We start from the raw sequence: 15,562 nt of genomic DNA, 5'->3' as shown, positions 1-15,562 counted from the left end.
TGGAGGAAATATAAAGAAAAGTGATCAGTAAGCTTATGAACAGTACAAAGCATAGGCAAGAAGAGTAACCTGTATAGTACAATGGGCAAAAGTTGGAAGAGAGAGATGTTTGCAGTGCATGGGAAATGGTCAAGCACCATATACCCACAGTCAATAGGATAAATCAGGTAGGAGTAATATAAATGAGATGTATCATTAAGCAGGGATTGCAGAAAAAGTTGTGAAGAAAATACCCCAAGCTAACAAGTAATGGAGAGACTCAAAGTTAGGGAGTGCAGAATCTTGCTATTGTATAAAAATTTAGCAGTTACTAATGTAGCCACAGCTAAATTCATAATGAGTTCATAATAAATTCATAATTCAATATATTGAATATATGCAAGCTATAAATTCAGAATGAGTATATGTAGTATTACAAAGCAGGTAATTATGATAAAACTGAGCAGTCAGCTTATAGTAGTCCCACAGCATAAGGAATAGAAAGAGAGAGATGTTCGCAGTGCATTGGAAATGGTCAAGGACCGTATACCTACAGTGAATATGATAAATCAGGTAAGAGTAATTAAATGAGATGCATCATTAAGCAGGGATTGCTGAAAAAGAAAAAGTTGTGGAGAAAATATAAAGAAAAGTGATCAGTAAGCTTATGAATAGTACAAAGCATAGGCAAGCATAGGCATCTCATTTATATTACTCCTACCTGATTTATCCTATTGACAGTGGGTATATGGTGCTTGACCATTTCCCATGCACTGCGAACAGTGTGATATTTTTGTCAAACTTCAGAATGAAGAAAATAGTGATATGACAAGAAATGGTGAGGTTGTACTAGAGAACTGTGAGGGCGTGAATGTAGAAAGTGTGAATGATGGTATTAATTCAGAGCAAATTAATGGTTTTACAGAGAATAAAAAAGATGAGATAGATGCAATGAGTGAGATCGCATTGTTGACCGGAGTGACACAAAGGGCAAAGCGGCAGCTAGAGCATATGAACAAAAGTCGACTGAGTGTACCAGCCAATAATAAAAAGTATGATAGGAAAAATAAGCGTATGAGTGTGAACGTAAACAAAATGAAGGAGAGAGTGCAGTATGGAGACTCGTTAGTATGAGATGTGTTAGTAGAGAAACTGACAAAATCGTACCAACCTGGTGCGACCATAAAGGATGTAACTGAGTCTATTAGAGAGCAAAAGGAAAGGGTGAAAGAATTGATTGTTGTGGCAGGTACGAATGATTTGAAAGGAGATAAAATGGAAATGATAGAGGACCTGAATGAATTGTTTGAGGTAGCAAAAGAAAAGAGTGAGAGAGTTAGGATGATTAGTCTTTTACCACGGTATGACAGCGAAGTGTTTAAAAGGAAAGTCGATAAAGTCATAGTTGCAAATGACTTTATGCGTGGATTATGTATGACAAGTGGTGTGAAATTTGTGGACGTGTGGAGTGAGTTCAATGGGCGAAAGGATCTATATAAGATGGATGGCTTGCATTTGAATGGATTCAGTGTAAGGAGACTTGAAAAAGTGTTGCTGAATGTAGTGGATGTGCAAAATCAGGGAAACTAGATTTATTAAGGGGGGGGGGGTAGATATACAGACCTTAGGGAGGAAGTTGAATGTATGAATGAGTATAGTATGTCTGAGCGAATAAGGACAACAAATCAGAATGGGATAGTTAATATAAGGCATCAAGGTAGGGATGGGGCTAATGGAGGTCTTAAATTCATGAACACTAATGCTAGGAGTATTAAGAACAAGAAGGAAGAGTTTTTGGCCATGGGTGGCACTTCCAGACCACAGATTATTGGCATTAGTGAATCATGGCTGACTGTAGATGATATAGCTAATGGGATTGAATGTGATGGGTATAGTGTGTTCAGGAATGACAGGGAGAATAAAATGGGGGGGAGGAGGAGTATTGTTGATGATAGCTGATGAGCTCCAGCCAAGGAGAATAGAAGTTGAATTGCAGGATAGAGAAAACAGCACATTTGAGGCCATTTGGTGTGAGATTGTGGCTAGCAGAACAAAATATACAATTGGGTGCTGCTATAGACCAGGTGATGGAAAAGATGGTGGAGACAGTATGCACAAGCAAATAGAAGAAATGAGTGGAAGGAGGGTAATTATTATGGGAGATTTCAACTATGGTCACATTGATTGGAGTGAGGAGAGGAGAGGACACACGGGAGGAAGGAATTGGATTTTATGCGTTTATTAAGGGATAACTATCTGCGACAGCATGTAATGGAAAATACTAAGGATCAGAGAGTGCTTGACCTGGTAATTACATCTGAGGATTTGGCTGTAACAAATATGACGACACTGCCACCAATTGGTGAGAGTGATCATAGGGTCTTGACTTGGGAGGTGGCTAAAGGTGTAGAATTTACAATTAAGACAGGGTACATGTGGAATTATCGGGTCGGAAAGTATGACAAGCTTAGGAGTTTGATTGGTTCAGTACCATGGCATGTACAACTGCAAGGACTAGAAGTTGATAGTGCATGGGAGGCAGTTAAGAAGTGTTTGCATGAAGCAATGACTGACTGTATACCTAGATTCAAAATAATAAATCAAGTAGGGGTTAAATTGATGAATAACACGATTAAGCTTGAGCTGCAAAAAAAAGAAACAACTATGGAGGGAATTTAAGGACAAAGATGACCAGCAGGCACATGAACAGTATAAAGCGCAGGCCAGAAAGGTAATGAGTGTGGTAAGAACAGCAAAAAAGGATTACGAAAGAACATTGGCCATGCAGACTAAAGAGAATCCTAAACAGTTTTTTCGATATGTTGCAAATAAAAAGAAAAATGTATATGGCAGAATGATTTTAAAGAATGCCGATGGTAGGGAGGTAACTGAATCAGCTGATATAGTTGAGTTACTGAGTGAGCACTTTGCAAGAATATATCATCCATGTGGTGACATTGCAGAAATGAATGAACCAGTAGATATACGGGAATTGTGGTGAATGAAGTGGAGGTGAGTAGTCTATTGCATAACCTCAATGTCAATATATCTGTGGGATTGGATGGTATACCAGCTCATGTCGTATGAGAAGCAGCTAAAGAATTGTCAGTACCTGTGACCGTTTTGTTTAATTTGAGTCTAGGGTCTGGGTTAGTCCCGAGGGGGTGGAAAGAGGCCACTTGGCCACTGCATAAAGGTGGTTCCAAGACTGCTGTTGTAAATTACTGACTGATTAGCATATCAGGAATCGTTGTCAAGATCTTAGAGAAATTAGTCAAGAAAAGAATACAGGATTGGATAGATGAAAATGGGATATCGTATAGGGGACAACATGGTTCTGTGAAGGGTAGATCATGCCTCAGTAACTTGCTCACGTTTTATAACACAGTGACGGCTGAACTGGATAAGGGTAATGGGTTTACAGTAATTCTACTGGACCTTGCCAAGGCCTTTGACAGGATACCACATGGAACCCTAATCAGTAAACTGGAGTAGATGGGGATGGATATAGGGTTGGTGAGATGGATAGGAGGGTGGTTGATGGAGAGATACCAGAGAGTGGTTTATTCAGGAGTTGAGTCCAAAAGATGGCTTGTAACTAGTGGTGTGCTGCAGGGCTCTGTTCTTGGACCACTACTTTTCAATTTGTTCATCAATGATATAGGAAAGGATCTGAGAGGAAGTGTTCACTTGTTTGCTAATGATGCAAAGTTGGGTAGAGCAAAGCAACTGTGAGTGCACAGGATGTCAAAATTTTACAGGATGATTTGGATAGTTTGGAGGACTGGGCTAAGGAAAATGAATGTCAATTTAATGTGGCAAAGTGTAAGGTTATGCATTTTGGGGTGAAAAGAATAGCAGCAGTATATCACATTGGTGGAACCGTACTCCAGGAGATTGATGAGGCCAGGGATTTGGGAGTGTTGGTGGATAGGGAATTGAAGTTTAGGGGGCACATTGCAAAAGTGGCTAAATCAGCTCATCAAATCACTTGGCTTCTGAAAAATACTTTAAGATGCAGAGACAAACAAGTTATTGTTCCTCTGTATCGAGCCTTCTCAGGATTTCTTCGTGATGGGGAGGAAGTGGAGAGGAACCAGAGACGAGTGACCAAGATGATAGCAGGTCTGTGGAATGAACCTTATGAGAATAGGTTGAAGATTTGTGGGTTGCAAAAATTGGTCGATAGGCGGAAAAGGGGTGACATGATTGGGACATTCAAATTACTGAAGGGTTTCTATAAGATTAATCCAGAAGATATTTTTGAAAATAGGAATGGTGGTGGGAGGACTAATGGCCATGCATGGAAGCTGGGCAAGAATGTGGTTAACAACAGTATTAGAGCTAGGTTTTTTACTTGGAGAGTGGTGAATGAGTGGAATAAGCTGCCAGACTCTGTTGTGGGTGCTACGACCGTGAATGAGTTCAAGGCAAGGTATGATAGATACTGTGTGAAAGTCGAATAGTTGTTCTTGACATGTGTTAGGGCCTCCCTTGATGAGTCTGTCGACTCCTTGGAGTTGCCCGGAATAATAATAATAATAACTTTTGCCCATTGTACTATACAATGGGCAAAATTTTACTATGGGCAATGTTACTCTTCTTGCCTATGCTTTGTACTGTTCATAAGCTTACTGATCACTTTTCTTTATATTTACTCCACAACTTTTTCTTTTTCTGCAATCCCTGCTTAATGATGCATCTCATTTATATTACTCTTACCTGATTTATCCTATTGACTGTGGGTATATGGTCCTTGACCATTTCCCATGCACTGTTACCTTCCTACCACTAGCTCTTAAAGTTATCTTTCCATAATAATTTAGCAGTTACTAATGTAGCCACAGCCAAATCATAATGAGTTCAAAATAAATTCATAATTCAATACATTGAATATATACAAGCTATAAATTCAGAATGAGTATATGTAGTATTACAAAGCAGGTAATTATGACAAAACTGAGCAGTCAGCTTATAGTAGTTCCACAGCATAAGGAATAGGAAGAGAGAGATGTTTGCAGTGCACTGGAAATGGTCAAGGACCATATACCCACAGTGAATATGATAAATCAGGTAGGAATAATATAAATGAGATGCATCATTAAGCAGGGATTGTAGAAAAAGTTGTGGAGGAAATATAATGAAAAGTGATCAGTAAGCTTATGAACAGTACAAAGCACAGGCAAGAAGTGTAACCTGTATAGTTACAATGGCCAAAAGTGATTATGAGAGGAAGCTAGCTGAAAGGGTCAAAAATAAATTCCAAAGAGTTTTTCACTCTGTGGCAAGTAAACATAAGAATTATTATGGAAAGATGACTTTAACAGCTAGTGGTAGGAAGGTAACACAAGCAAATGAAATAGTTGAATTACTGAGTGATCATTTTGCAACCATCCATATGGAGGTATTCCAGTGCCAAATGTAACAATGACTAATGGAAGCACAGAGGTAGATTAACTGGATGTGTATATGATATTGCAGAACCTTAATGCGACCATGGCCTAGAGCTTAGATGACATATCAACCCATATATTATGAGAATATGCAAGGAATTGGCACCTACTTAGACATTTTGGAACACAAAGATACAAGCTGTGTATCACATTGAGGGAACTGTACTCCAGGAAATTGATGAAACCAGCAATTTTTGAGATTGTAATAGAGAAGTAGCAGAAGTTTAGAAAGCACACTGCTAAAGTAGCCAGGACAGCTCACAGGACTACTTGTTATTGAAGAACACACTAACAAGCAGAGATAAGGGAATTATCTCTGCTTGTTAGGTAAAAGGGGGAAGGATATGATAGAAACATTTAAGTGACTTAAGGGCTTTTATAGGACTGATGCAGGGGAAATGTTTCAGCACTTGGCTAGAGGGGGCAGAATTAGACATCATCCCTGGAAGTTGGGTAAGAGTGTGGTTAGCAGCGGTGTGAAGACTAGATTTTTCACTTGGGGAGTGGTGAATGAATAGAATGGGTTGCCTGAGTCAGCTGTTAGTGCTTTTCTGTTAATGTCAAGGGGAGGTATGATAGATACTGTGGTGATAGTTTGGGTCTCCCACGATGAGTCTTAGGACTCCATGGAAGTGCCAGTGCAACAACAATAATAATAATAATAGGTGTTGTGTGAATAATGGGTCTCTTGCAATATATCTACATGGAATCAACAACTCCATGGAGATACCCATACAATAATAATAAGGCTTTAATTGTCAGCCCATTCTCATGTGCTCACTGCTAACTGGATAAACATCATGGAAAGATGAGGCATCGGGTTTAGAACCGATGCCTAGAAAGTCCTGGTCCATTTGCTCATTCATTGGAGATTATGTGGTGGTGATCTTCCATTTTAGCGTTAAGTAATCCCCTATAGTGACAAAAGATTTTTAGGTAAGATTTTATTTCTATTAGCATGATTATAATAGATAGGAAGAGGATTGTTTCATGACATGTTTGATGAGGAGAGGAGGAACTTCCTTTTGATTTTAAAAATTTTCATACAGCACTTCCTATCAGGTCCACAGCATATCCTACTTGTCAGAATTTTTAGCCTTGTGGACAATGGCAGAGCCCTAACTTACAATACATTGAATATATACAAGCTACTCACTTCTTTTTCATGTAGATTCTCTAGTTCTTTAATTAATTCTGCATGTCTATCTTTCAAGGTTTTTATCTGATCTAGATAAATAAATAAATTAATAACCAACATGAAGTAATAATTATTAATAATTATTACTTCATGAGAAAAGATTAATAATGTTAATTTTGTCTATAATGGTCAAGAGCTTTACAAAAATTAAAAAACCTGAAAATTATTATATTTCACTAAGAAAAATAAAACCATAACATCCATAGATTCCAAGCATTAAATTTGTTTGGATATGTGTTGCATTTTTAAACAAACAAAAATAAAAGATACTAGTTAATATAAAAGTAAAGCTTAATTACTTTACTAATATTTTGGTAGTAATTCAAATTGCATCATTGGATGCAAGGTTGATAGGTATAAATTTCTGTTACTCTTACTAGAAAAAGACAGTAATGATACAAAATTGGTTAAGACATACAGAGAACATTGTGACTGCCTAAAGAGGAATGCCTCACAGGATTCTTTAATAACCAAACATGGATATTTGCATATCCATGTTTGGTTATATTTAGAAATGATCAAAAATGTATTTTCAAGCAGTAAGGCCAAGTGGTCCACTTAATCATATGACATATACCCAGGTATATTTCACAAATACCAATTTTTCCATATGGAAAAATCATACAGTCCTTATATTCTAATGTTTGTAGAAAGGCCAATCTGTCCATAATAATTTAAATTACATGAACATGGAATCCAACAGTTTACCAGAAAAGAACATATGCAAATCTTGTAGAAAGTTTTTTTACCTTTGGTTGATTCTTCTCTGATGCATCAATCTGAAGATTGGTTAGTTATAGCAGCAGGTCATAACATCCTGTCTTGTGACCTCCTTTTTATCTCTTCATAACTCTCAGAGGCAGATAGCATCATTGTGTTGTTTATATATGAAATTCTTGGTCTTCCCTGTAGCCTCTTTCCTTCTACAGTCCCCTCCATTATTTCTGTAATCAGTCCCCCCATGCCTCAAATGATGTCCAATTAGGTTTTTTCTTCTCTTATTGATGTGGTTCATCAGTGACTGCCCTTCATGAATTATATTTAGAACTTCTTCATTACTTTTTATTTGAATCCAACAAATTTTCATCATCTTTCTCCAGCACCAAAGTTCAAATGCTTCCAACTTTTTGATGTCTTGTTTTATTAGCATCTAGGCCTCACAACCATATAATGCAATGCTCCATATATATGTTTTCACTAGCCTTTTTTTGAGCTGGATGCCAAGTCCTTTACTGGTGAAAATGTTTCTTCTATTTTAGAATGCCTTTTTGGCCAAGATTATTCGTGTTAATATCTGATTGGTTTCTTCCAACTTCCATGATAACACTTCCAAGATATTTAAAGGAGGATACCTGTTGTTTACATCTTGTGTTTACTGATTTGGAGAAAGCATACAATAAAGTGCCAAGGCAAGAAGTATGGAGTTGTCTGAAGAAGGAGATACCAGAGAAATATGTCAGATTGGTGCAGGAGATGTACAGAAATGTGAAGACAAGAGTTCGGACCTGCCTGGGAGAGACAGAAAGTTTTCAAATGACAGTTCGTTTGCATCAAGGGTCAGCAGTAAGTCCTTTCCTGTTTAACACTGCAGAGATCGCAGTCGAAAAAATTGCAGCGTAGGTCTCGTCATCTGAGAGATACATTCATTACTAGTATATGCTAAAATGCGATAAAAATTAAAAAAAACAACAACAACAACAGGGAAATGTCATCATGAAGGTTAGGGACTTTAGATACTTAGGTTCAACAGTGAAAGAGGATGGAGAGGCTAAGAAGGAAGTGGGATGCAGGATATAAGCTGGATGGAGGAACTGGAGGGAGAGAGAAAGAGATGGTGCGATAAGAGGGTGCCGATCAATCTAAAAGGCAAAATCTACAGGGCAGTAGTGAGACCAGCTATGATGTATGCTATGGAAACTGTAGCCCTGAGGAAAAATAACACCAACAGGATGGAGGCAGCAGAGATGAGAATGCTTAGGTGGATGTGCAGTGTGACCAGAAAGGCTTGTCTGAGAAATTACTATATAAGGAGAACAGTGAAAGTTATGAACTTAGGAGCGAAAATACAGGAGGCAAGGTTCAGATAGTTTGGGCATGTGATGAGGAGGGAGGACGAGTATATGGGAAGAACCGTCATGGAGATGGATGTGCAGGGGAGGAGGAGGAGGAAGCACAGGCAGTGAGAGAAGAGATTCAGGAAGCTGGCAGAGGAGAAATTGAGAATGAAGAACTTTGGATTTGGTTATGGCCCAAAACAGAAGGATGTGGAGGAGACTCACTAAAAACAGCAACCCTACTTAAGTGGGATAAGCTGCATAAGAAGAAGATACCTGATGCATTGGGTTATTATTTATTTGCAGATTTATTTTCATTGGATTTACTTTACTTGTAATCAATACGTTTGTTTTCTTATAATTCATTTTTAAGCTGTACTGTGTGAAAATTTCCTGCATCTTTGTCAGGGTGGATTTTAGTTTACCTTCATTATCAGCTATAACTGCTAAGTCATCTGCAAACCGTAGCCAGTTAATTTCAATTCCATTTATTTTAATTCCTGTTTCAATTAGTTCTTTCAATTTATTTATGGCATCTTCAATCTAGAGATTAAACAGTATGGGTGACAGAGAGCAACCCTGTCTTACACCTCTACATATTCTTGCTATTGTGGTTTCTGTTTTATTTCTGGCTGTTTCTATTAGGGCTTCTTGGAGGCTTTCTCCAAGTCAAGAAAGACTATCAGAGTATTTTGATTCTTCTTCTAAAATCTTCTTTCAATAACTGTTCTTAGAACTAGGATTGCTTCTCTTGTTCCCTGAATCCAAACTGGTCATTGCCAATATACTCTTCAGCCTTCTTTGTTAGTCTGTTATAATTTTTAGTAGTATTTTCGAAGCATGACATATGAAGCTTATTCTTCAATGATTTTCACATTTGTTTGCATTATTTACTTTAGGAATGGGAATGATAGGGCATTGTGTAAAGTCTTTGGGAATGATCCCTGTTTCATATATATATCCTTTATGATCTTGAAAAGGTATGACTTAGTTATGTTTCCTGAATATTTTATTAATTCTGAGGGGATGTTATCAAAGCCTGGTGCCTTGTTAGTCGACAATTCATTTAATGTCCATTCAAATTCATCTTTTAATATAGTTGGACCAAATTCTTCCACATCAAATCTTGTTTCATCTTCTATAGCCTTGACATCTAGATCTTTTCCACTATATAGATCTTCTAAGTATATATAAGGAAGTTTATTTTTGATAATTGGGCTTCTCGTCTTGTTTCGCTGGCTTATTTCTTTTATAATGTTATAAGCCTTATCAATTCTCCCAATCTTTGTTAAATCTTCTATTTCTTTACATTTCTCTATATATCATTGTTCTTTTGCTCCTTTACACTTTCTATTTATCATATTTTTGATATTTTATATTTGTCTTTGCTGTCTTCGTTTAGGGAAGTTTTATGTTTTCTTCATTCATCTATTAGGTCTAGAATGTCCTGGGTAATCCATGGCTTTTTTACTTGCTTGTTCCTTAATCCAATGCATTGATTGTCAGCCTTGATGACTGTATCCTTCAGGTAGGTCCATATTTTCTCTATGTTTTTCTTTTTGCTCTCTCTCCAGTTTTAATGCTTTCATCAGTTTGCTATTTATAGTTTCTATGGTTTTCGTCTGTTTTCAGGTTATCTATTCCATCTGGGCCATTTCCTTGGTTGTGACAGCTTTTTAAATTTCTGACTGCATTTCAATAAAACCAAATTGTGGTCACTGTCAACATCTGCTCCCAGATAACTTTTGCATGATTTTACTTGATTTTTAAATCTATTTCTTGTCATAATATAATCTATTTGTATCTTCTTATATCCCCTGGCATTTTCCAAGTATACCTTCTTCTTTTTGATACCTCATAATGATCAGATTGAATTGGTGGCAGAACTCCAAAAGTCTATCTCCTCTTTCATTTCAGCATTCAAGTCCATACTTTCCTACCACTCTAGCATCTTTGCCTTCACCAAAGGATTAAAACCAAGCATATAATTTCTTGGTATCTTTAACATATATGCAAATCTTGTCCAACAAAGAAAGAAGTCAACTTTTAAACCAAGCTGAAGGAAGTAGACTAACTGATTTCTATTTCTATTTTTTAAACATAAATCAACTATGACAATAAGACTGTCTTACTTTTTGGTGAGTTTGATTAAATTCTCCATATTTGCATATACTCTTTCAACTTCATCATCACTTTCGTCGCTAGTAAGTATGTACGTGTGTATTATTATTATAATATTTGTTGAAAGATTTGCTTCTAGTTTTACCATTATCAATCTGCTACTACATTTTACTGAGTTGATCTCTTCTTCTCTATTCTTTATTGAGAACCCATATTGTGACTCCATTTTTTGCTGTCTCATTGCCTGAATAAGTGATTCTGTAATCACCACTCCAGAAGTCTCCAGTTTCATTCCATCTCATCTCACTAATTCCCAATATGGCTATTTTTAATTTATCCATTTCTCTCCTCAAATTTTCCAATTTATAGAAGGATTCTCAATTCCCATGTCCCAATGAATGTACAAGGATTTCACTGGTTTATGACATGGGAAGCCTTGCTTCTTCCCCTGCCATGCACAAGTATTGAGCCACTGTGCGCATTACTGTCTCTTAGAATGTCCATCCATACTGCTATCTTACTGGGGAAAAATAGAACAAAGTGGTATCCCATTGCCTTCCTTGTCCAGCAATAACCTTCTAAAGAGGCTCTGTATACTAGCCATTTCTCATTCTTCGTGATTGTCCATCTACCACAATATCCTTTACACTGTTGTCACTTAAGGTAATCTTCCGCTGATCAGGATGAAAGTTGTTGCTGTCCCAAACCTTCAGTTTATTATACATTAAAGATACCAAGAAATTATATACTTGGTTTTAATCCTTTTTCCAAGGAAGTAAAACAATATTTTGCATGTGAAATATATTCATGTCTGAGCTATTTGTATATGGATACTAATGACTTCATATCACTTGTCTTAGTGTTATATACAATATTATTTGTTTACTATTTCAATATTATTATAATATTATATATTATTATTATTATCACCAGATCCCATGGAGTCAAAGACTCATCTAGGAGGTGCTATTATCATACACACAGCTCATTATACTGTCCACTTTAAACACACTCAAATCCTCTGCAGACACCACACTCTCACGCAAGGCATTCCAATCATTCACAACTTGGCATGCAAAAACCTGCCTCTCACTCCCCTGCTCACACATGCTTTATACAGTTTCCAGGAATGACCTCTGGTTCTCTGCTGATCTCCCACTGTTTTCTGTAGAACCTCTCCAACACTGATCCTATAACAATTCTTACTAACTTGTAGGTCTCTATCATATCTCCCCCTCTTCCTCCTGTCCACCAGACTCTGTAAATTGCATCTTCTCAATCTTTCCTCATATTCGACATTCCAGAGGTCAGAAACTACCTTAGTCAGTCGCTTCTAGACCCTTTCCAACATCTCTTCATCCTTCTGAAAACCTGGTGACCAAATCTGAGCACAGTAGCCCATGTGTAGTCTAATCAAAGCCTTATACAATGGAACAAGAATCTCCCTACTTCTCCAAGTCAGTGCCCTTCGCATCATTCCAAGAAGTCTTTGTGTTGTCTTCACAATTTTGGCAATGTTTCCCCTAAATTTCAGACCATTATCCACCATTACTCCAAGATCTCTTATTTCCTCCACATCTGACAGTATATCCTCACCAAGAATAAATTCTGCATCCCATCTTTATTTCCCAAATTTTTAAAAATTTTACATTTTGCAACATTGAGTCGCATCCCCATTCCCATGCCCAATTACTCAATTTATTCAAGTCTTCTTGTAAGGCCACAACATCTTCTCTACTCTTCATGGTTTGTGCCAACTTTGCATCATCTACAAACAACTGCATATCTTCATCCAAATCTTCGCCAATATCATTAAAATACAAGTTAAACAGTAATGGCCCTAAAACAGATCCATTAGGCACACTGCTAGCGACTTTCCTTTTCCTGGATATTGCTCCCCTATACACAACTTGCTGATACCTATCTGATAGCCAGTCTCCAATCCAATGCACTAATCTAATATTCAACCCCATCCGCTATAGTTTGATTATCAACTTATCATGCAGTAATCTATCAAAAGCCTTTGCAAAATCTAAGTATATTGCTATGTATCCCTCTCCTCTGTCCAAGGAAGCAGTCACCTTATTGTAATAAGTAAGTAGATTACTAAAACATGACCTCCCTTCAGCAAATCCATGTTGTCCATCAAAGAGAATACCATTGTTGTCAACCCAATTCTGGATCCTAGTTCTCACAAGCTTCTCCAACAACTTAACCACAACACTTGACAGACAGATACGCATATAATTTGATGCTTGAGTTCTATCACTTCCCTTATGAAGTGGCACAATCTTACCCTCCTTCCACTCCTTAGGAACTTTACCCAATGCAACACTCATATTAAAAAATTATGTCAAGGCAGGAGTCAACTCCCTGGCACATTCCTTGTGGTGATATATTATCAAGTCCCACAGCCTTATTATCATCTAGTTTGCTTAACTACCCATACACCTCTTGCTCACTTACAGTCAGTCTCTCCTCCCCATCATTAACTGCTCTCACTCTCCATGAAGTCACATTCACAAGACTGAAAGACCTTTATGTATATATTATATGGTTGTGTATATTATATATAAGTAGCTCAGACATGAATATATTTCAGGTGCAAAATATTGTTTTGCTTTCTGGGGAAAAGGATTAAAACCAAGCATACATATATGCAAATCTTGACCCATAAAGAAAGAAGTCAACTTTTAAACCATGCAAAAGGAAGTAGACTAACTGATTTCTAATTCTATTTTTTAAACATAAAGAATTGAACTTGCATTTATTTGATAAGCAAGATAATAATACCACAAGGAAGAATAAATTATACAAACTGTATAAGAAACTGCAGTTGGCTCACCACTATCACTTAACCTGTCTAACTTTTATCTAGATTGCTGGAAGAAAGATTCTTCTCTGTCAACCCTAAACCTTTCTATTTGGATAAGCTACATAGCTGATGTTTTTTTCAATTTAAAATACATAGTTAAAATACACATCTGTTTATTTCTGCAAAGCATAAACAATTTGCATCCTCAAATTAAATTTACAATGGAAAAAGACTCATCAAGAGGAACTTCATTTCTGGGAATGTCCAGGAACATATAGGAACCTAATGGTTCATTTTCTACTTCTATCTACTGAAAACCAACTTTGAAAGAATGCTACATTCATAATGCATCAACTCAACATCCATCTCAAAAGTACGATACCATAAAATCCTTAATGTTTAAAAGACACAAAATTTATTCCTCCATTTATTCTTATGAAAGATGCTCAAACAAGAGCTTTTATCTATCAATCAAACAGCTTTACAAAATCTAACTGACAAGGTTAGTTAGGAACATTATTAAAAGTCATTAGTGGGAGTCAGACCCGGAAGGGATACTGAGGTTGAAGTAATGCAGTAGAGTCATATATTTCCCATACACTAGTAGTGAAAAGGTGTATCACTTTATTATTAAATTACTCTGGATCAGAGAGATGTTGAGAGTTTTTTTCCGTTGGTTATACTATAAATTAAAGATGCCAAGAAATTATTTTCTTGGTTTAATCCTTCATATTTTTATACACATCTATGTTATATTCACATGATTTCTCAACTGTTTGTCTGACAGTGAAAATGTAATGCTAATAATCTCTTTCTAGCTTGAACCCCTTCAAGAATTTTCATATCCTTTTTTCAAGTATGCTTGCAAAAGTCTAAACCAGAATAGTCAGTATAGAAATTCCCCACATTCAGTTTTCTTTCCCTTTTTACAGATTGGTACTATGACAACTCTATTCCAATTACCTTGAATTTGATCCTACTTGGTTTAATCCAGACCATCTAAATTATGTATGGTAGCCAGTATTAAACTTTTATACCTATATATTTGAGATTTTTGTAGAATGACATCCACTCTAGCTAGCTTTCCACATTTCAGGTTTTTGATGCCCTTTATATTAACTAAACTTCAACGAAATAGCCCAGTCACAAAGTTACTTCATGAGCAAACTTTGCTTATACTTGGATAAAGGATTAAACCAAGAATATAATATTTTAGTATTTTTAATTTATAGTATAACGAAGTGAAAAATCTTTCAACATCTATCTCTAATCCAGAGTATTTTAGTAATAAGGTGGGACACCTTTTGGCTACTGTATATGGAAATATGACTTCTGCATTACTTTTAAAAATAAAATAAAAATAAAAATAAAAGCATCTTTAGCAGCTTATTTTTAAGGAACTGATTAAATAATATATTTAAAGCTCTATAGCTTACAGTCCGAATTATCACCTAGCCAAGGAGTTGGCAGGTCATTCTCCCTCCTATATCAGAAACACACAACACTTCATAAACATAATCAGACATTACATTAGAAAAAGATTATTTATTAGTCAGTTTTGATGTCTCAGCCCTCTTTATGAATGTCCCAATCAATGACACAATCCTTTTGCAAGACAAATTCCCTCCAGATATCATGGTGCTCTTTGTGCATGTATTACGGTCTGGTTATTTTGCATGACAAAATGCTTTCTACCTACAAAATGAAGGCACAGCCATGGGTTTGCCATTATCCTCTCCCCCCATTGCTAGCTTTTATATGGAACATTTTGAGCAATATGCTCTAGATTCCTCTCCTTTAAAACCCTAAGTCTGGCTTAGGTATGTTGACGATGGCCACCAGACACATTCCTTAGCCACCTAAACAAACAACACAAACGCATACAGTTCAAAAAGCAGAACACACTTCCATTTCTAGATATACTTGTCACACATCTTCCTTC

General features: G+C 36.6%; 1 protein-coding gene across 1 annotated transcript in view; it reads right to left on the bottom strand.

The window, feature by feature from the left end:
* LOC150102997 (leucine-rich repeat-containing protein 45-like) overlaps positions 1 to 15,562 on the bottom strand; it is a 358,127-nt gene that overhangs the window by 59,181 nt on the left and 283,384 nt on the right. Inside the window, exon 15 of the mRNA XM_090398041.1 lies at positions 6,589 to 6,659. Coding sequence (XP_090254167.1) covers positions 6,589 to 6,659 — 71 coding nt within the window. The remainder of the gene's footprint in view (positions 1 to 6,588; positions 6,660 to 15,562) is intronic.

The sequence above is a fragment of the Typopeltis vanoorti genome, chromosome 9, assembly GCF_054136105.1.
Source record: "Typopeltis vanoorti isolate ZY-2024b chromosome 9, IOZ_Tvanoo_1.0, whole genome shotgun sequence".
In the NCBI taxonomy this organism is placed as follows: domain Eukaryota; kingdom Metazoa; phylum Arthropoda; class Arachnida; order Uropygi; family Thelyphonidae; genus Typopeltis; species Typopeltis vanoorti.
This window is presented reverse-complemented; position numbering and strand designations above follow the sequence as displayed.